At 42.4% G+C, this 22,079-nt stretch overlaps 1 protein-coding gene across 18 annotated transcripts in view; it reads left to right on the top strand.

Moving 5' to 3' along the window:
- Positions 1-21,864, top strand: part of HERC1 (HECT and RLD domain containing E3 ubiquitin protein ligase family member 1) — a 171,354-nt gene extending 149,490 nt beyond the window's left edge. For all 18 annotated transcript variants that reach the window (XM_088797280.1, XM_088797278.1, XM_088797275.1 and 15 more), the window contains 18 exons: positions 27-320; positions 1,405-1,470; positions 1,642-1,767; positions 2,617-2,755; positions 3,790-3,971; positions 4,675-4,830; positions 5,602-5,724; positions 6,857-6,959; positions 7,750-7,919; positions 9,230-9,368; positions 11,224-11,393; positions 12,488-12,657; positions 12,932-13,097; positions 13,896-13,972; positions 14,806-15,058; positions 15,539-15,691; positions 18,218-18,523; positions 21,223-21,864. In XM_088797280.1, coding sequence (XP_088653406.1) covers positions 27-320; positions 1,405-1,470; positions 1,642-1,767; positions 2,617-2,755; positions 3,790-3,971; positions 4,675-4,830; positions 5,602-5,724; positions 6,857-6,959; positions 7,750-7,919; positions 9,230-9,368; positions 11,224-11,393; positions 12,488-12,657; positions 12,932-13,097; positions 13,896-13,972; positions 14,806-15,058; positions 15,539-15,691; positions 18,218-18,523; positions 21,223-21,408 — 2,979 coding nt within the window. In that variant the 3' untranslated portion in view covers positions 21,409-21,864. The remainder of the gene's footprint in view (positions 1-26; positions 321-1,404; positions 1,471-1,641; positions 1,768-2,616; positions 2,756-3,789; positions 3,972-4,674; positions 4,831-5,601; positions 5,725-6,856; positions 6,960-7,749; positions 7,920-9,229; positions 9,369-11,223; positions 11,394-12,487; positions 12,658-12,931; positions 13,098-13,895; positions 13,973-14,805; positions 15,059-15,538; positions 15,692-18,217; positions 18,524-21,222) is intronic.
- Positions 21,865-22,079: the final 215 nt, after the last annotated feature.

Below are 22,079 nucleotides of genomic sequence, written 5' to 3'. Positions count from 1 at the left end.
GTAATGTCCTTGCATTTTTCTCTTAGCCTCATGTGGTTTGTGGTGACCAGCTTGTTCACAGCCCCTATATGCAGTGTCTGGCTTCCCTTGCTGTGGGACTTCATCTGGACCAGCTGTTGTGTAACCCTCCAGTGCCACCACACCACCAGAACTGTCTCCCTGACCCTGCATCCTGGAATCCGAATGAGTGGGCCTGGTTAGAATGTTTCTCAACCACCATAAAAGCTGCTGAAGCCCTGACCAATGGAGCACAGTTTCCAGAATCTTTTACTGTTCCAGATCTAGAGCCTGTTCCAGAGGATGAGCTTGTATTCCTAATGGTAAATGTAATAGGAACTGCTGTTCTTTGTGGCTGAGATTGTATCATGGGTGTTTAGCATGTAGCAGCTTCTCAGTAAGTATTTGCTAGCTTGAATAGCTAGAAACATACCCTTAGATAAACTTAAAATATTTTGCTTTCAGTAGTCATTTTTGATCTGCTGTCAGGCCTCTGTGGTGACAGGGATTGATTATATGAGAACTAGAGCTCTTTATAAACTTGCTAGCTCTCAATGACATAGTCCCATATTTTTCCTTTTTTTTTTTTTTTTTTGTTCATAAGTGCCTGTAAGTACCTTATTTGTATATATTTTAGCATCTTTTCCTGGTCATCTTGTAAGGTTTGTTTCATGTATAGATTCTAAATTATTTGGCACTTCAATCATGTTTGTAATCACCATGAAATAAGAATATGGAAGAGCATTCTGATTGTATTTGAGTGTCTAGCAATATAAACTATAATGTAGGTACTGCAGGCCAGCTCGTGATCCAATACCCCCTGGACTTAATTAAAGTTTATATATACAAATATTTAAATTTATAAATATAGATAAAATATAAACAGACATGAATTGAGGAAAATTATCTAAATGAGAACACTTTAATTAGGAAATGTCCTTCTGAGCCCATTTGCCCCAAATCTGTCATTTTGTAGATGAGGAAACTAAAGCCCAGAAAGATGAAGTGACCTGTTCAAAGCTATACAGCAAGTTTATGGGACAGTGGCTCCTGGACATGACCTTATTCCTTTGGGTGCTCAGAAAACATAAATGGTTAGCTTTGAATCACCAAGGTGATAGTGATAGTTGATAGTGAAAGTGTTTATAATAAAGGGAAATACTAACAATGCCTAAAGTCAAGTTTGGCGTTGTAGAACTGGCTTAATTTCTCATATTACCAAGTTCTTTTTTGTAAAGACTAAGTTTTAGAAGAAGACTTATTTGTTATTAGGTTGGTGCAAAAGTAATTACGGTTTTTGCTATTTTAATCTTTTAAACCGCAATTACTTTTGCACCAGCCTAATAGTTAAGAACAGGTAAATTGTGATTAAGCAAGATTGATCCTGACATTTGCCCTGTCTTACAGGATAACAGTAAATGGATTAATGGCATGGATGAACAGATTATGTCTTGGGCAACTTCCAGACCTGAGGTCAGTAAAGATGGACATCACTATATGGTGGTTCCAGTAAATCTTCTGATTGTAAATGCTTGTGTGTTTGTGTCCTGGTGTCTCCCACAGAGACCAGCACACACTTGGTACCCAGTACCTGTTTGTTTGAATGAATGAGAATCTAATTTTGAGATGATTGTTGTTTTCTAGGACTGGCACCTTGGGGGTAAATGTGATGTCTACTTATGGGGTGCTGGCAGGCACGGACAACTGGCAGAAGCTGGAAGAAACGTAATGGTACCTGCAGCAGCTCCCTCATTCTCACAGGCCCAGCAGGTAACTATCAGGGTAAAAAAATGGAGAAGAAACTCGGAAACTGACAGTTCTGTCTGATTCCTTTGCTGTCAATAACACTGGAGGATAAAATTTGTGCATTTCATAGTCTATTGTAAGGAATCACTAAAGAAAGGCATGATGTTATAGCTTCCAAATAAAAGCTTGCCTAAGGTTTTTATCAGACTTAAGTTGTATTAATAAGTTTCTAAATTTTTCTTGCTTTCACGTCTAATAAATTAACATCTTGAAGCATTAGGCCTTTCCAATACTTATTTATAGAAGATACTTCTAATTATCAATTCTCTCTTTGGAGCTATAGACTTACTCGGATCTTTAACCAGATTTCATTGACACCCCTCCCCTCTTCTAATAATTGGGTACTATATATCCAAACCTTTCCTGAGGCCACTGCTTTCTCTTTCGTTCTTCTCTACCTCAGTAAGTCCCAGAATGCACTATTCTTTCTCATGTATATCCCTTCCAGTTTATACCTCTTGCTGACCTCCAGTCTTTCATATTTCCCGGTCACCCTTTCCTCTTTCTTATTTTATCTACTTTGTTGTTAATATTATTTAAACTCTTCACAATTGGCTGAAATCCCTGTAAATAACATAGTTCAAACTATCTTAAAAACTCAGGTGAGCCTCATACATCTCTTAGTTAAGTAAGCAGTTTTGTAACAATTAAGGGCTTACAGGAACCCCCTAGTTACATTAACCCTTCCCCTGTAGTGAAAGGATAAAAAAATTGATGATGGTATCTTAAGTATAAATGAAATTATTTTAAATATTTGCATGTTAAAGCTGTATAATAAAGGATAATATATTTAGCTGTATGTTTTTATACTAGGTCATATGTGGTCAGAATTGTACGTTTGTCATCCAGGCCAATGGCACAGTGTTGGCTTGTGGGGAAGGAAGTTATGGCAGATTAGGACAAGGAAATTCAGATGACCTTCATGTGCTGACAGTTATTTCAGCCTTACAAGGTAAAATTATCCTCAATTAAAAGTTGGTCAGAAACTATGGCCTAACTGTAGGAATGTTTGCTTATGCTGGAGCTCATCTCAAACTTTCCCTAGATAGTCACATAGGGGTTTCACTTATGTTGAGATTCTCTTTTAGGCACGTACAGCCCTAATTCCCATATTTTAAGCTGTATTATTTTGCAAGTTATCTATCATAGCAATGGTAGAATTCAATGGTATGAATAACTGTTTTAAGACCCACTAAAGAATATAAACAAATTCTTTAAAATTGCAAAACTATAATTAGGCAACTGTTAATAGCAGTAGCCGTCATGCATGTGTTCCATTAAAATTGAAAATCCGTTTATATGGGAATGTACTAAAGACTTGAAGGGCATCTCTGTCAGAGTTCTCTATGACTTAGAAAAAGAATACCTCTGGAGAAACCACTGCGGGAGCCTCTGGTTTGTTCTTAAATTTTACTGACTCTGAAGCCTACACAAAGAGCAAAGAGGGTTTTTTGGGTTTTTTTTTCAAGTTAAAGAGTACAAGTCACAAGGAGTTTAGAACCAATTCCTGAGTAGCTCTTGAGTTCTCCTTGAGATCCAAGTGTGAAGAGCATAGCAGTGAGGGTGGGAGGGCTTGGTTCCTATCTGGTTCTACTACATCCTGCCTCTGGGACCTTGCACAAGTTACTAGACCTTTTTGTGACTCAATTCCCCCAGTTGTAAAAGTGGTGACAATAATATCTGCCTCATAGGTTCTATGCGAAGATAGAAAATGAAGTAATCCGTTAAAGCATTTATAGGAGTAGCTAGAACACAGTCCTTTATAACTGCTCCTGTCACCCTCCTCTTCCTTGTCACATCATTATTTTATGACTGCTCCCAATTTGGTAGGCTATTTATGCAAATTTGGTTTAAAATTAAGAAATTGTTTTTATTTCTGTAGTCCCATTTTGGCATATATCGATTCAGAGAATATTCTTTAGCAGCTGCAAGTAAAGAGGGAGTTTAACATACAGTGACTCTTACTGGGTTTCTGCTCTGTTCCAGGCTTTGTGGTGACTCAGCTGGTGACATCTTGTGGTTCCGATGGGCACTCGATGGCCCTGACGGAAAGTGGTGAGGTCTTTAGCTGGGGAGATGGTGATTATGGCAAACTCGGCCATGGGAACAGCGACAGGCAGCGGCGACCCAGGCAGATTGAGGCCTTACAAGGAGAAGAAGTGGTGCAGGTCAGGCAGGACATGGATAAGTTTGCCTTTGAATGCCTTTGAATGTGAACGTACTAGTTGTCGATTCAAATTTAGATAATGGGAAATAACAGTAAAAATGTATTACACAATCATAAGAGAGTCACTGTATCTGATTGTTCATATTCATTCTGTCAGCATCTGACTGGCTTTGGAATTAGAATGGACTCCTTTTTCCGGAGCCAGCTACTTGGCCCAGGCTAGCGTGCTATGGGTCCTTGGAGGAATCATTGTGGGATTTAGCTCTTGCCACTCAGTTCTTAAGACACCAGTAAATGAAAAGCTTTGCTTTCAGCCTATCATTATTGTCACAAAGGTTGAGTTCATACACATTTTCTGGAAAATCTTATTAGTGATCTAAAGTAATACTGTAACATTGCATAGCACCTTAGATTTTACAAAGAGTTTCCCCATTCATTAGCTCATGTAGTCTGGGTCATCTGTACATAGCTGAAGAGTAGCAAGTTGTTCCCAGGTATGCTGTTTAGCTTGGTCTTCCCGAGGATGGTGAGGTAGATCAGGTTTGGGGGAGCAGGAAAGTCACTGGGCAGGTGTGACATACTGGTCTTGAAGATCCTGATTTGTCAGTGACATTTATTACCATATTAATAACCAAAAATAACTGATTTCTTTTTTTCTAAGTACCCTTTCTCAAAAATGTTTTTCTCCTTGGTTCTATCTGTAGATGTCTTGTGGCTTCAAGCACTCTGCAGTGGTAACTTCAGATGGCAAACTGTTTACCTTTGGGAACGGTGACTATGGTCGTCTGGGTCTTGGAAACACCTCTAACAAAAAACTTCCAGAGAGAGTGACTGCACTGGAGGGATATCAGATTGGACAGGCATGGAATAAGTCAATGCTCACTGTATCTGATCATAGTTTCTCATTTCCTTTCTGTGCGCTTAGACATTCTCCTTTCAGGAACGAAAGAATCACCAGTTATATTTAATCTGCTGTACATCTGATGTAATCTGATGCTTGGCCTAATTGAGAATTTTTCATGATTTTTCCCCTATATGAAAATTCACATTTTAACTCGTTTGTTTGTTTGTCATATAAGTTTGTTTGTCGTATTTGGTTCCACATTAATTCAAGATGTGAATATTTTAAAACCCCCACCTAAAGTACTAATACAACTTGATGTAAAACCTTTAAAGAATACAGATTTTTGTGACTCCTGTCCAGTAGTCTGGAAGTAGATCGCTGAACTGCTGCATCACTGATAGCTACTGATGTTAGGCAGTAATTGTCCCAGTCCTGTGCACATTGAGACTATCTCTTAACAAGGAAATAAGATATTTTTATCTTTTTCTGTATCATACCTTAGACTTCTCTGGTGTGAAGGAGTATTTTTGAGTCACATGTACTTCTATCTTCTATACTCTGATTCTGAGTTAGCCTCAGATAACTGAAGGATTTCACGTTGAACAAAAAGTTATTTTTTGTTTGTGGACATTAGGAATTATTTCTCGTTGACACATTTTGGTTAACATGTAGAATCTTTGGAAACATAACCAAGTTTTTCACTGAAATGAAAAAATGATTCCAGAAACAAGGGTATGTGTTGTAGGTATTATGATTTGCCTTACTGAATACCCTGTTATTTCTCCAGGTGGCTTGTGGCTTAAACCACACGTTAGCAGTGTCAGCTGATGGCTCCATGGTGTGGGCTTTCGGAGATGGGGATTATGGAAAACTGGGCTTAGGAAATTCCACGGCAAAATCTTCGCCTCAGGTCAGTATTGTCTTTAGTGTTTCAGACAACAGTTTTCATTTATGTCAGTACCTCTTTTTAGTTGGAGATAATTTACCTTTAAGATTTTTGGTAATTCATAATGGAGTTCAGAAGCTTTTGTTATTTATTCTTAAATGTTCAGCTTTCTAGATTTTGGTTTTAAATAAGCCATTAATAGTTAAACTGGATGTAAAAATCTGCAAGGATAAGTGTCTGTCTCTGTATACGGGCTGCGTACTGTAGCACTACCTCCCATGTAAAGAAGAAATAGTTATGAACATATATTCAGGGTGTCTTATAGAGGGAACCATGAATAATCTTTTGTAACCTTCTGCTTGCTGCTGCCATCTCTGCTTATTATTACCACTGAATTATACAGGTATGCACCTCCCTTTAAAAAATAATAGAAAGGAAATCCGAGTGCAGAAACAAATAAATTAGAAAATATTATTTACATTATAGAAGTTTTCTTGGCTCTACAGAAGACTTCTTATACAATTATTTTGTTTTCTTAACATACCGGGAGTGCCAAATCAGGGGTGCCAAATAAATGTGTACACATTTTAAGAGATGTTATCTTAAAATGTGTATACATTTTTTGGGTACCCTCTGTATATAATAAGCATCATGATTTACAAATATCCAATTTATATTCAACTCCATATTCACCGCTATATATAGTCTGTGATACATTGTAAACTATGGTGAATATTCAGCTTAATTGACAAAGCCAGGAAGCCCTCTCTGGAGAACAGATAAACCAGTTACTGTAACTTCTGAAAGCAGGAAAAGTCTAACTGGGAGCAGCCCATGGCTTTACATGATCTTGCAGCGGTCTTTAAAAGGCCACAGGACTCCTCGGTTTCTGTTGCCCAGAGGAATGCTTCCACCTTACATGAGGCCTGGGGATTTTAATCAAATGCCCCATGCATACTTCCTCCCCCAAATTCAGGTAGTTTGACAAGCAGTATGGGAAAATGTCATTTGGGAGTATGGATTTGGGTGGAAAGAGGTAGGTGACTATTAGTATTTTTTATTGGAAGATAATCCTTGTGTTTATACATCTCGGTCGACAAATTCAATCGTTTTTTTTTTCCCTTTTTGAAGTGTGTGTTACACTTTTGTTTTGCAGAAAGTTGATGTCCTTTGTGGAATTGGAATAAAAAAGGTTGCTTGTGGAACCCAGTTTTCTGTTGCATTGACCAAGGATGGTCATGTGTATACCTTTGGCCAAGGTAAGGCATTTTCAAAGCATTACGTTGCTCGTTTTGTGTGCATATGTATTATACAAACATTTGCCTTCCAGTTTTATAGAAAGTGACCTAAATTGAGTCATTTTTTGCGCTGGGTGATGAGTGGACACTGTGACCTTCAGGCGCTAGCTACTTTTCTGCTCCGCTCTATGAACTTGGTCGTAAAGACACTCTCCTCCCCATTGAGGGTCCCTTACGCCAGAGCCTTCACTCTGGTTAGAAGGCTGCTGCGGTTGGCAGTTAGGAGCTACTCATGGCTCTTGACAGTACAGTTTCAGTGCAGTGGTGAGAGTGGAAGGTAGGCTGTGGAAGGTGGCCAACCCAGACAGGCCTGGAGGACATGGAAAAACCAGGGCTGGCCTGCACTTTGAGAAGCAAAGGCAAGGGGAGGGGTAGGTTAGAAGTTTGAGGACAAGACAGGTCGAATAACGTCTTTTCTTAGAATGCGAGAGCTTCAGGCCTTTGTGAACTACATACACACCAGCCCTCTCAGATCTGAGGGTACCGGAGGTGCCTCTTGATTTGAAATAAGCTACTAATTTTAGATTTAATTGTATTCATTTTTATGAATAAGGACACTGACATTTTACAAAGAAACAGTTTCAAACTTTCCATTCACTCAGAATCCAGTACACCTTATCAAAAGAGCAGCTTTTGCCCCAGTGAGTTATATGTCACTGCTATGCCACCATAAAAGTTCAGTGACTCTTTAGAAAGCATAAAAGGACTGTGCTGTGCCATTCGTAAATTTCCTCCTGCTATTTTTTTTCAGATCGCTTGATAGGCTTGCCAGAGGGGCGTGCTCGCAATCACAATCGACCCCAGCAAATCCCTGTGCTGGCTGGAGTGGTCATAGAAGATGTGGCAGTTGGAGCTGAACACACACTTGCTTTGGCATCAACTGGAGATGTATATGCCTGGGGAAGCAATTCAGAAGGACAGGTAAATATTCATCTTACGTGCTGCTCTCACATCCTAGAAATCTGACCACATTCCTCATTTGGGAAACAGGTAAGTTAGGAAGCTCATCCCACCTGTCACGGTGCCTCGTGCGCCCACTCGTTGTGGGGCTGGTTTGTGCGTCCACTTGTTCATGCTCGTATCTCTGTCTTGATTGTGGCCAAGAAAGTATTACACGGTGGTTTAAGGGAAAAATCACAGCAAGGTGATTCAGGGAGTTAACTGAGTAAATGTACAAGTATGTGTCTACATACATTGCTAGGTGCCTGACACGTAGGAAGCAGCACTGTGTAAGTATTCGCTTCTGTCATCATCATCGTCATCGGTGGTACGTGAGATTAGTCCTAGGAGCATCAGTTGGTCTGGAAAATGGAAAGAATGAAACAACAATACTTTTATATTTTATAATACTATAGCGTATAAAATATATTCATGTGCGTGCAGGAAGTCTTGTCACCTCCATTATAAAGAGGAGTAAACTGAGCCTCTAAGGTTGCGAACAGATTCGATGTTGATGTGTTTAGCCTACCCTGTATATGGAGGAGGGAGGGACTTCAGTGGGAGAGTCTGAGATGCCGGCTAATACACTGGCTTTCACCCCACATCCCCTTCCTGCATCAGTCCTCTCAAGTTCAAGGTCCAGTAACATCCCTCATGGCCTCATTTTGGTACTGTTATCTCCTCATCACTGTCATAACAGATGGGGAAGCTGCTCATCGTGGTTGCACAGTATCTTACTGAGAGGGCAGTTGATTTTTGAGGAAACTTCGGGAGGTCCCTGACAGGGCCTTGACAGGATCCTCCGTAATGATGTTGAGGTGCTTAGCTGCTGAAATGCTGCTGTCCCTGTCAGACCCTAAGAACAGAGATCTAGAGATGACAACCTGCCTCTGTGTATGTTTTTATAATTGCTTATTTATTGTTACAAAGGCAATCCGTGTTAAAAACCAAGAAATCATGAGTTTTAAGTGAAAGCTCTATAGATCATTCTGTTTGTTTTAACTCTCTAAGAATTAATTACCTCTCCAAAAGTGGAAATCAAGGATGTGTTCAGTCATTAAGACGCAGCTGCTAAATTTGGAATGGCCTTGTTGTAGCTTGGTTTTTAGGAGACAATCTGAGCTGTGAGGACCACGTTGATAGAGAAAATCAGAATTAATTTCATTATTTCCATGCTTGTCTTGGTACAGTTATTAACTTACTTATATCTGCTACCATCTAAGACAAATTTCATCATCTTGGCTTCCTCTCTTCCTCTTTCTAATTGAATCTCTGATTGAATTTATCCCCAGCTTGGCCTAGGCCACACCAACCACGTTCGAGAACCGACCTTGGTAACAGTTTTGCAAGGGAAAAACATACGGCAGATTTCAGCTGGCCGCTGCCACAGTGCTGCATGGACAGCGCCACCGGTCCCACCAAGAGCACCAGGTGAGGGATGAAATACCCATGCTCCTGCACCTTCTCTTTCAGCAGTGCCCAGCTGCACTGTCTGCTTGCCAGTTTCAAACTGCATCCAGACGTCATTCTGAAACCATCAAACCCCACACAACCAAAGCACTCTTTGTGCTACCAGCACTGTAAATACTTTCACAGCAGGCAGTTCTCCTGCAGACTTCATTATGAAGCAGTCCCTCTCTGCATATTACTTAGGCAAGCAAAAATTTATAATTTTAGAGCATCAACTAAGTATGTTTTTATATAAAATAAAGTAGCTTCCTAAGGCCTACTGTTAAGAATAAAGATTAAAAGCCCTGAGCGCATTTGTCAAATTCTTCACTCCAGTTAACCATTTGAAACATGATGTTGTTGTCTGTGCATTGGCACAGAAAAAAAAAATTGTTGCCATTTTACTCCAGCATGTAACAGTACTGATGGGCTGTTTCTACCTTTTTGTTGTTTGTTTTGCTTTTAATTTATTATGAAATCTTTATAGAGCTACAAAACTATATAAAGAAAAATAAAGTGCATATTTGTGTACTTAACCATCCAGCTGTGTACTCCCCGGATTAAATCCATCTTCCATTCCCCACAAATGTAACTGTTGCCTTAAATGTGGCATTTATCATCCTTACACATTTCTTCATATTTAGGCTGTTTCTTTCCCAGTTCCTCAAGCCCTTTCTTTCTACCATCCTCTGTTGTCTATGGCCTTATAATTTCCCTGAAGCAACCTTGTACCTGAGAGCTCAGCATTTTCTTCCCTTTTTGCTGACCTCTCTACTTCTAAGCCACAGGTCCTTGGGAAAGACTCTCCATAGAGGTTTTTTTCCTGTTAGATACCCTAAGAGAGCAAGGCAGGACTTGCCAGTAGGTCCAAAAAAGCAGAAGATGGTTTCTGGCTAACAGAATCCAAAATGAACAGTGCTGCCCACGTACTGACATTTTCAGATACTCAGGAGGTCTCCAAGAGGTTTCCCCTCCCACTTCAGGACAGAGGCTACACAGTGTGGTGGGTAAAAGTTCAGACTGGAACCACATTGCCTGGCTTGAATCCTGGCGCCTCCACTTACGAACTGAGTGACTCTGAGACTCAGTTTCCTTGTCTATAAAATGAGGATAATAATAGCACCTATCGTAAAGAGCTACAGGAGTAAATGAACCAATTCCTGTGAAGGTCTTAGAATAGTGCCAGGCACATAGAAGTACTCAATAAATGTTAGCTTTTATTAATAATAGTAAAATACCTCTGTGAACTGAGCTGTACAAATCTTTATAGGAAACTCAAATAAGTTAAGTATCTTGTTTTTACTCCTTGTACATTTTTATAAGAGAGTAACCGTGGATATAGTTAGTCCTTGTAGTCTTTACTTCTCCAGAGCTGCTATTCTTGCAGTAAAGCATGCGCCCATTTCTTTCATTCTGTCATGGTCACTTTCTGTCAGATCCCTAGTGAGTGTGGGAGGTGGCTCTGCTAAGTTGCTCATTTCCATTTTCCAGAACTTTCTGCCTGGTCTTGACCCACACCAGTGTTATTATGAAGATGACAATTACTGAATATGAAAGGAAGAATTTGGGTTTTTCTGTTTTTGTTTTTTTGTGAAGAAACTATTTAAGTCCCATAGTTAAATGGAAAACTATATTAAAGGAGAAAAAAAGTTTCCATAATAAATTAACGGATAGAGGAATTGACAAATATGTGATTAAGCAAATATAACAAAATGTTATAGAATTTAAGTAGGTGTTCATTGTGCACTTCACTTTTTTGTGTGTTTGAAAATTTTCAAAATACTGAAAATGCAAGCAATGCATTTTCCTTATAAGTGTCCATTTGCTTTCCGGGCAGGTGTGTCAGTACCGCTGCAGCTGGGCCTGCCCGATGCTGTGCCCCCGCAGTACGGGGCCCTGCGGGAGGTGAGCATTCACACCGCAAGGGCCCGGCTGCGGCTGCTCTACCACTTCTCAGACCTCATGTACTCGTCCTGGAGGCTGCTGAACCTCAGCCCCAACAACCAGGTAAATGCTGGCTTGGGAAATAGTGCCTGTGACATACATGCTCACCAGGTCTGGGCCTTTCTGAGCCTGTGGAAAATTCTTCCGTGGCTAATAGTTTTTACTCCCAGCACCCAAGAGATGTAGAAAAGGCAACAATTCTGTTCACATTTTATTGTTGGTTCAGTGACAGTCCAGACATCGGTAGTCATGGTGCTGGACACACAGTGGTCTTCCTTCTGGGTTTTGGCTTGTCCACCTCAGGGAGGGATGACTGGCTAAGCATGTGTTTTCTGTGAAGTCGGTGAAATGTTTTTAAAGCTTAGGCACACACAGCTGTTAGTACCAGTCAAGGTTCTTATGTGAATGCGTCCACAACATTTAGGAGACTTCTTGCTCTCCTTACAGATGTGCATTCTGGGTCCTGTGGAAGAGTAGGTGGGGGGGTGGGGGATGGGGATAAAGTAAATTTGGCTGATTTGACTGTCTTTATAGAACAGTCTAGTAACTTAGGAAGAAAGCAAGCTGGCTATGTTTGTTTGTTTAATGTGTAGGCATGCCTACCAAAATGGGTATCAGTTTATAAAACTGTTCATCAAAAATCCTTTGGGTAACCAGTCATGGGCATATGAGAGATTTGACAAGTCATTGTTAGAAATAGATAATCAGCGAGGCAACAGAATACTGTATGCACTACACAGAGTGTCAGCAAACTGTTTGTAATTGGTGGGAGAAATGTCTAATGATATAAAGTTGGGTGAGAAAAGCAGCAGAAAATTGTATAACCAGTATGGGAACAATATGGAAAATGTATGTCTACACACATGGAAGGAAACAGATCGAAGTGTTAACGGGGCCACCTCCATATGGTAGCATTCTGGATGATTTCATGTGTATGTACATGTATGTGTCCTTTTCTGTGCTTTCCAAGTTTTTTAAAATAATAATTACATATTTTATTAGAACAAATATTTTTAAAAGTAACTAATAGCTACTCATATCCGGGTTTATGGTTTTAAAGTGAATTTCAGAAAGAATTGTGTTCTAAAAGTAAAAAAGTAGTATTTCTTTTAAGCCTTAGAGTGTATCGTTTATGATAAGCTCACTTTCTGTTATAGAGCAGTACCTCCCATTATAATGCTGGGACGTGGGGCATTGTGCAGGGACAGCTGCGGCCTTTGTTAGCCCCAAGAGTCTACACCCTCCCGATGGTGCGCTCCATAGGAAAAACCATGGTTCAAGGCAAAAACTATGGACCTCAAATTACAGTCAAGAGGATTTCAACCAGGTTAGCATATGTGTGTATGTTTCACTAACTAGCATATTTTTAGATGAACATTATTACTAACTAATCTTTTGAGCCTTCCTCATTTGTAAAGTAGGATAGTAACAGTACTTACATTAGTACCTGATGTGGTTACAGTGGGCCTAGCACAGTGTTTGGCTGTTGTTAAGCTTGCCTGTTCATTCACTGATGGGAAGACATCTTCAAATGACCTTTGTGGTGATTTGGGGAAGCTGGTGAGAGTTGTGTTTTATTCTGTTTTTCCTTTCTCTTGAAGAGGACGGAAGTGTAAGCCCATCTTTGTCCAGATAGCAAGACAGGTAGTTAAACTGAATGCGTCAGATCTCCGTCTGCCCTCCAGAGCGTGGAAGGTTAAGCTGGTTGGCGAAGGGGCTGATGATGCTGGAGGAGTGTTTGATGACACAATCACAGAGATGTGCCAGGTATATTCATTGTCCCCTACTGAGTCGTCCGCTCTGGTGTTGGCCATTTTACTGATTCCAGTGATTATTCTGTCAGACATGTTTTTGTAAATGTATCAAGGATGCATTTGTGAGCCTTATATGAAGTCATGCTGTTAATGATGTATAGGTGAATTATAGCGAGAGTTTGTGAAATGTGTGAAGGTACCTTACTGAATAAATGTCAGTGCTTAGCCATCTATCAATGACTCACCATCTGTTGTGCCGTATAATACTGGCAGAGGAAACAACAATGACACATACTTACATTTATATAACAGACAAATCCTGGACCTCCCATGTGCTCCGATTTATTCTGGTGCTTTCAGAACTTCCAGGCTCCAGGGGAATTAGAAAAACAAGTCTTAAGAGTTTGGACTAGTTCTTATTTTAAGATTTACAGTGGCAGCTTTGCTTCCAGATCAGCTCTGACCCTTCCAGCTTTGTCTAGTATCAGGATTTTTTCCGATAAATCTGATAAATCCTGTGACTAATATAACACCTAGCTATCAATTATTGAGTCTATATTTGAATATACTATACCCTACTCATAGACCCCAACTTCTGCCCTGGATTCTTTTCATCTTAGTTCTGCATGGGGGAGTTCCTAATTTCATTTTAAATTAAAACCGCAAAAATAATTATAGAGATGTCTGGTTGTCAGATAGCATTATAAATTTCTCGAATATTCTCGTTTCAGTATGATGTTTAATGTAATTAGTTCATTCTCTTGCTGCATTTGATTGTCATTTCTCAAAAAATTGTTTTTCTTTCATTTAGGAGCTTGAAACTGGTATTGTTGACCTTCTCATCCCCTCTCCCAATGCTACCGCAGAAGTAGGTTACAACAGAGACAGGTAAGGCAATTAGCAAGTAGGTATTGAATGTCAGTAATCAGTAATGATAATAATGATAATAATCACAATAGTAGCTCGCATTCATCACATTTATTGATTGTTTACGATGTGCCAGGCACTGTTCTAAGTGCTGTACATGTGCTATCCATTGAATCTTCATTATAACCCTAAGGAGTAGGAATTACTGTTATTCCCTTTTCACAGAGAAGAGACCTGAGGCACTGCCATAATATCTGGGTGTTTAGTATGGGACCAACTCAATGATAATATATAGGGGTAGAGAGAGGAAAGTTAAACTTGATAATGAAACCTCACTTCTTTTGTATTTCTGAAGACCACTGTGGCCTCCTGTCAAGGAATTTTCTGCATCAAATTTTATCAAAAAGCTTTCATAGGCTATCAAGTCACAGCACTTACTATTTGCAGTTATATATTATCCCTGTATTTGCCAAATTTTGAATTTTGGATCTTGTGTCATGGACTTGTAAATGAAGTGAATATAGGAAATCGGGTATCCTGGAGCAGATAGCTTAGGACTTAATAGGCCATTCACTTGCCCTTTTATGTCTCTTCTAAAAATAATTCAAAATATGGTCCCTGTGCTGTCCAGAACGGTAGCTACAGGCCACATGTGGCTGGTGAGCATTCAGAATGTGGTGAGCGTGGCTGAAGAACTGGATTTTAAATTTTATTTAATAATTTAAATAGCCACACGTGGTAATAACTACCATATTGGGCAACGCAGGTCTAGACTAATGCTCTAGCTGTTGGGTAACTTACTTTGAATAGACTTAAGAACCGTTTTGTTTGAAATACTTTCTTTATTTCTGCAGGTTCCTTTTTAACCCTTCTGCCTGCCTCGATGAACACTTAATGCAGTTTAAGTTCTTGGGAATTTTAATGGGGGTTGCCATTCGCACAAAGAAGCCTCTGGACCTCCACTTGGCCCCTCTGGTGTGGAAGCAGCTGTGCTGTGTCCCACTCACCCTGGAAGACCTGGAGGAGGTGGATCTGCTCTACGTGCAGACCCTCAACAGCATTCTTCACATTGAAGACAGTGGGATTACCGAGGAGAGTTTCCATGAGGTAAACCCTGGCCCGTCCATGTTTCTGCTGGGATTGAGTAGATGCTTCTCAGATGTGATCTTCCCCTTGCTGTCTGGCTGACCCATGCCATGTGCCATTGCTGCCCTCAGCAGCTCAGCTCCAGCAATTGAAATAGCTGCCAAGAGAGTCAGCTCCAGCACCCTGCTTCTGCCCCTTTAATCAATCCTCTGCCAGTTAGAATGAAAGACCAAGGGAACCAAGGTGGAGAAGGAAGCCAGGGGCGACCAGAGTTCATCAGACCTAGTTTAGGGAAGAAATGTTCAGCATCCTTTCTAACTCCAGCCAGAGGAGTCAGCATATTTCCTGCTGCTCAAGTACCCTAATCAGCTATCTCGGCTGCTTTGTTTTAATCCTTAAAAATCTTGATGTTGTTACTATTGTGCTATATTTGTGTGTGTAACGTACTTTTTGTTGTCACTTCTACCATGTAGTAAAAATTCTTTTTTCTTCTATCCTTAGATGATTCCTCTTGATTCTTTTGTTGGCCAGAGTGCTGATGGCAAAATGGTTCCCATTATCCCTGGTGGAAATAGTATCCCACTCACATTTTCCAATAGGAAGGAGTATGTGGAGAGGGCCATTGAATATCGACTTCATGAGATGGACCGACAGGTGAGATGAGATATTTGGGGAGGTGCATACGAACATTTGCCTTTGTCTCCAAATAAGAACTGGCTGTTTACTGCTGAATTTTGGCATATGAATTGGCTGTGTTCATTCATTTTGTGTTTATATTACAGCTCCTATTCAGAGACTTTTCAGGTCATATATCTGGGTCTCCTACCTCCTTACCCAAGGCCTTACTTAGGTCAGCTCCGAATTGGTCACTGGTTGGATTGAGGCCAGGCTGTCACTCAGGCCTTCAGACCCTGCTTTCTCTCTCCTCCTCATCTCCTCCTGCTCCCCAACCCAGTGTCCCCACTCCAGCTTGGGCAGTCAGGGCCCATGTGAGGGAACCCCTGAACACTGATCGTGCAGTCCCACACGAGTGCCTCTTCCCCCTCCTGCTGCAGCTGAGAATGCATCTCCTCCACAAACCAGCTCTCCTCCGAGTCCGTAACTTGTAGAGCTCTTTTTTGTTGCTTGGAAATTCCTCAAGATATCACATACTTCTGTGTTGCGGTCTAAGAATTAGGCCATAGAGTTTGGGTTTTGTTTCTTTGATTAGCTTGTAAGACATTGAATGAAAAATATATTTTATCTATCTTTATCTATCTATCGATCTATCTATATCTATCAGTCTGTCTTATCTGTCTCCTATATATTCTTGTTCTATGCTGACATGTAGTAAGCATTTAACAAATGATGGAAATATGATCAGTGATCATAGAAATGAATATTTGTGCCCAAAAATGTTTTTTTCATTTTCTTTTTTTTTTTTGGTTATATAATCCTTATAGCCACCTCAGTAATACTTTATTTGCAGAATATGTTGAGGTTTTATTGAGAATTGGTCTCAGGCTCTGAGGCTGTGTAGTGATTTAAAGTATGTATTTTCTACATTCTTCACTCCTGGTCCTTTGACTCTGGCTTTGGGCCAAGTCCAGTCAGAAAACGAAATCCCTTAGTTTAGTGAGGGCGGGTTCCATCAGCAATGCTGTTGACACAGCCAGGACTTCGGATTTGACTCTAGTTCTTGACTATTTTTGACTCTCAGTGAGTGAATAACTGACTAACGTGTACTGATCACCTGCGTGCCAGGCGTGGTGAGGCACCCCTGTGCAGTTTTTCCCATAGTTATTCCGGGAAATAAGGATTACTGTCACATTTTCACAGATGAAAGCACTGAGTCCCGAGAAGTGAAGTGCTGTGCCCAAGGCAGAGCCAGGATCCCAAAGCAGCGGCTCTTCTGCTGGCCCTTCCCCTGAGGATCTGACGGACACTCCACCCTCTGTCAGTTGTGCGCTGCTCTGTCCTGGCTTCATTCCTTTCTCCGTCACAAGGCCTTCTTCCTCTTTCACTTCTTCCTCATCTCTTAGAACCCAGTGTTCTTCCCATAACTGTCCCCAGTTGTCCCCTGCCCAAGCAGCCAGCCCCATAACATACCATAGCCGCATTTCTTTCCAGGCAGCTTCTGTGTTAGAGTCAGCAGGCATGCCATCTTGGTTTTTGGCAGACTTTGGCGGGGGTATTCCTTTTAATATCGGTAGAGACCATTGTCACTGCCAGTCCCATTCCTCAGCCCCAGACATGACAACCTTGGACCAATCATAACTCCAGGGCCTTCTCCGAGGTGTGGCACCTGTTGAGGTTCTAGGTTTGCTTTTTTTTGTTTGTTTTTGTTTTTGGTAGATGTTTTGGGTTGACCAAGAATGAAGGCGTATTTATGAAACCAGCCTTGAAGACCGATGAGTCTGTGTGTAGGGGAGACACGACTCGCAACCTTGGAGGAGTTCTGAGCAGCTGGTGTGGGCCGCCCCTGGCAGCCCCCCGCGGCAGCCCTGCTGGCCTGTGTGCTGAGGGCCCAGCAGCAGCGGTGTCACTGCCCAGCCAGTAACACTTCTCACGGTTATGTGAGCAGCAGTTATTTGCCTCACTTCTCAGATGAGAAAATTACAGTCAAAGAAGTGGGGGAGCTGGGATTTGGAACCCGAGTCTCCAAATTAAATTCTCTGTCCTTTCTACTGCCCTCCTACAAGAGGATTTTCCAGTTTTCCTTTCTTCTTTGTCCTTTTCTAACAGTTTTTAAAACAATGAACACAAATAATTTTTACCAAAAAATATGACTATTTTCAAAAGAAAAATAGAAATTACGAAAACATTAGAAGGTAGACATGTCCTCCAAGAGCTTCTTACCCTGCTGAGGAGATTAACTGCCCCCGTGGCACACTTTCACAGCCCACGGCAGCGTGTGGGAATATAAGTGAGGAGGCTTAGGGACGGAAGGAGGGCTCCTAAAGTGACGGGAACTGGGACCAGAAGGAGTATCTGAGTCCCACCAGCAGGGAGAAGCTCTAAGGAAGGGTCAGAGGTAAGGAGGGCGGGCCGTGCACATGGGCACTCGTGCCTGGAGTTCTGAGGGATAAGTCAGGGGCCTGGGGAGTGGGTGAGCAGGCGGGAGGTGCCCAGCCCATGTGGGTCCACGATGGGTACTCAGTCTGGGCGCTGACATTGAATCAACAACTCTCGTGGGAGCAGGTAGCTGCAGTCCGAGAAGGGATGTCCTGGATCGTCCCCGTGCCACTGCTGTCCCTCCTGACCGCGAAGCAGCTGGAGCAGATGGTGTGCGGGATGCCCGAGATCTCCGTGGAAGTCTTGAAGAAAGTGGTGCGGTACCGGGAGGTGGACGAGCAGCACCAGCTGGTGCAGTGGTTCTGGCACACGCTGGAGGAGTTCTCCAACGAGGAGCGGGTGCTGTTCATGAGGTTCGTGTCGGGGAGATCGCGACTGCCAGCCAACACTGCTGACATTTCTCAGCGATTTCAAATCATGAAGGTTGATAGGGTAAGTAAGCTATTTTTAATTCCTTGGTAATGCCTGTCCTTATTGCCTCCTGTTGCTTATATGTTGGGAAAACCAAACTGTAACCCTCAAGTAGGCCTGCCAGTGCAGGCTCAATGCTTGGAATTTCCGTATTTTTAAAAAACCAAGCAGAAAAACTTGTTCAGAAACATCACATAACTTCAGTGAAAAAAGACCTAAATGGATATGGAAGGCATACTATAACCAACAAGCTTCGCTAAATCTTCCAGTATCTTCCTGAGTGAACGCTAAGCTTGGCGGAGGGACCATCGTGTTGCCTCTGCCTCTTATTTCCTACACCTTTGCGTTGTGTGACTTGTCACTGGGACAGGGTCTTAGTTGTTTGTTTCCGTTAACGGTACACATGCTCCAGGGGGAACTGGAAGAGGCGGGAGCAGCGGGAACGCACTCTGCAGCTCCTTGTGTGGAGTGCCGCGTGCGGAGCAGGCAGTGCAGCTTCTCTGTAGCCTGACGAAAGGCCCCAGCTGCAGAGCCCTGGCCCAGCTGCCGTTTTGACAGATGGCGTAGGAATAAAAGGGCTTAGAGTCTTAAATGCACACTGCTGCCAGACTCAGCTTTCTCAAGCACCCATCTGACCATGTCACTCTCCTCCTTTCAGACCATGCAGGGCCTCCCTGCATTGACTCCAGAATAAATGCCGACCACCTTTGCAGCCGTCAACACCTCCACAGTCTGGCCTCTGCCCCGCTTTGTGATATATAACCTCTTGACACTTACTATGTTCTGGCCATAATGGGCTGTTGGCCTTTCTCCCTGATAGACCATGCTGTTTTTAAACTACTTTGCCTTTGTGTAGGCTGTTCCCTAGCTTTAGTAAATTCCCCTTCACACTGCTTTCCATCTATGCCTGGCAAGCACTTATTCATCCTTTAAGCCTAACAACAGTGTCACCTCCTCCAGGAAGCCCTCCTGGGTGCTTTCCTGGACCCTCTGACCATTCCTGAGGGGAGACTTAGATCTCTTTCTATCCACCTCCTGCACATTTCGTATACCCCTCAAACCCAGCATTAAGTTATAAGTGTCTCTGTTCCCTCTATCCCTGTTCCCCTCCCAATAAGCTGGGCAGTCCTCCAAGCAGGGCCGACAGTGTTTATTCCGGAAACAGTAAGGATAGTAGGGCCTCTTCACACAAAGGCCCTTCCTGCCAGTTTCAGCAGGTTTCAGTGCCTGCTTTTCTGGTGTTTTTCCAGTAACTACTCCTGGAGGTTGCTCTAGCCAAAGCTATCCCTCCCCCGCTGCCTCCCGAGGCTGCCCGCCTGGGCTCCACTCCTGGGCTAGGCTTGCTGAAGAGGCCTCGCACAGGAAGGGCTATGAAAAGAGCCTTTCCATAAATTTTCTACATGACTTGCCAGAAACTATAAGTTGTAAATCTGTTTTGTTGCTTCAGAGAGAGGTGGGGAGGAGGAAATGGTTTATTTCTATTCAGCTCTGGAAAAAACCCTTGCCTTGTATCTGTCAGGGGCTACCCCGCCATCCTTGGAGTTAATCCACCACTAAGCCCCTGCATGGGGGGTTTCAGCCTCCGAAAAATGACCACTGCTGGTCTCGCCTTTATGACTCTTAGACCAGTTCTCTAGTTTCCGAGTCAGAGCCACCTGCTAACATTCCCCTTCAGTGTCTTTGCTGGTTTGGGGTTTTTCTGCATTTGAGCTTTGTGTTAGCACTGGCTCTGGGTTCTGGGCCCTCCATCTCCCACCTCTTTGAAATGCACTCACCTGGCTAAGGCTCTGAGGAGGGGAGGGGAATGAGGGAGGAGAAGGCTGGTTTTCAGTGGGGGTTGGGCAAGAAAGAGTGGGCAGGTTCTTTTTTAACAACTAATTTTTAAAAAAATTGTAAAATCGGTGTAATATTGTTACAATCATTACAAATCGTTTGGAAAATAGTTGTGTTTGCAGGGAGGGACAGGGAACATAATGTAATCCTATCTGTCTAGTAGTAGCCATTCTCACCTTTCACCTTTGCTGATTCCTCCCAGTCTTTGCCTCAAGCATACACATCTTTGCATTTTGTATTCTGCTTTTTGCACCTAACAATCCATCCTGAGAACTTTTTCTGTTTTGCTGCTAGTTATCATAATTATCATTTTAAATGACTGCATCACCATCAGTTAAAGGATGGACTGGGATTTAATTAACTGCTCATTCCTCTTTTGAGCTGTGTGCTGGCAGCCATGGCTGGTGAAGCGTGCAGAACGCACCCTAGGGGGACAGTGAGGGGAGGAAGAGGGTGGTGGCTCCCTGAGAGTTGTTCCTCCATTTCACCAGCTCTGTAGGGGAATCCCCGAAGCATCTTCACGTTGGTACCCTCTTGGTGAAAGGGAATGAGCTCGGTTGCATGCTTACTTTGCAGCTGGCACTGTGTGAAGTGTGTTCTCTCAATCCTGTCAGGGCTTGTTCTCGCTGTACACACGAGGGCTTTGGAACGTGAGGAGAGGAAGGAAAGCCTTGATGGCCATGGGACACAAGAGCCTGAGCGCTTTCTAAACCATGGCCCGGTCTCTGCCTCCTCTCGCGTTGTCCACACAGTCATGTCTGTGGAGCCCATCTTGCAAGCAGGGACACGCTTTCCTGACTTTGGGGCGGAGGGAACGGGCAGCCCCTCGCCGCCATGTGACACCCGATGCTGCAGTCACGGCTCTGGGTCTCTCTCTCTCTCCACAGCCTTACGACAGTCTGCCTACCTCACAGACCTGCTTCTTCCAGCTGAGGCTGCCGCCCTACTCTAGCCAGCTGGTCATGGCCGAGCGCCTGCGCTATGCCATCAACAACTGCCGCTCGATCGACATGGACAACTACATGCTCTCAAGAAACGTGGACAACGCAGAGGGCTCCGACACCGACTACTGACTGCTGGGGGTGCCGTCACCCCCTCTTTTTCTCAGTAATTTCCAGTTTAATGTTGATATACTTTTATGGTAACTACATAGATGTTTTAGGAACATAAACCGACATTAAAAACAGTGGCCACATTTAGTTATTCTAAATGTAACAAAGAAATTAGATGTTTTTATTTTTCTGTGATTGTACAAAAAAAAAAAAAGACAAAGTGCTCTCAGTCAGGTTTTTCCCTCCATATTTTTGGTCACTTTGATAAGTTTGCATGGAACTATTTTGGTGCATTTTTAGTTGGGAATGGTACATTTTTGTAAACCCACCCAGTGAACATGAAATTGTACATTGTGTATAATTGTTCATTAGAAAGAACAGTTTTACATGAATATTCATATATTTATTTTGTTTTAATTTGAATTGCCTGTGCAGGGTTCCTTATGCAGAGAAATAAAGCCAATTCGGGAATTAAAACGTGGGCTGCTTTTGTTATCTCCAATGGAGCTTCTGACTGAGAAAAGAACAAGCTTTCAGGCTAGTCTCACTCTGATGTCTGTTTGCTCCTTCAGAAACATTCCTTCCCACTGAGCGTAGGCTTTGCTTGGAAATCACAGAGCAGAGGGCCACGTGGGTGTAGCAGTCCATGGGGTTGGGAAGCCCCCATTTTCATTTGTTCTGTCATCCTTGGG

This window comes from Rhinolophus sinicus, chromosome 3, assembly GCF_057876585.1.
Source record: "Rhinolophus sinicus isolate RSI-liver-muscle chromosome 3, RSI-T2T, whole genome shotgun sequence".
Taxonomy (NCBI): domain Eukaryota; kingdom Metazoa; phylum Chordata; class Mammalia; order Chiroptera; family Rhinolophidae; genus Rhinolophus; species Rhinolophus sinicus.
The sequence above is the reverse complement of the archived record's forward strand: the minus strand, read 5'-3'. Positions and strand labels throughout refer to the sequence as shown.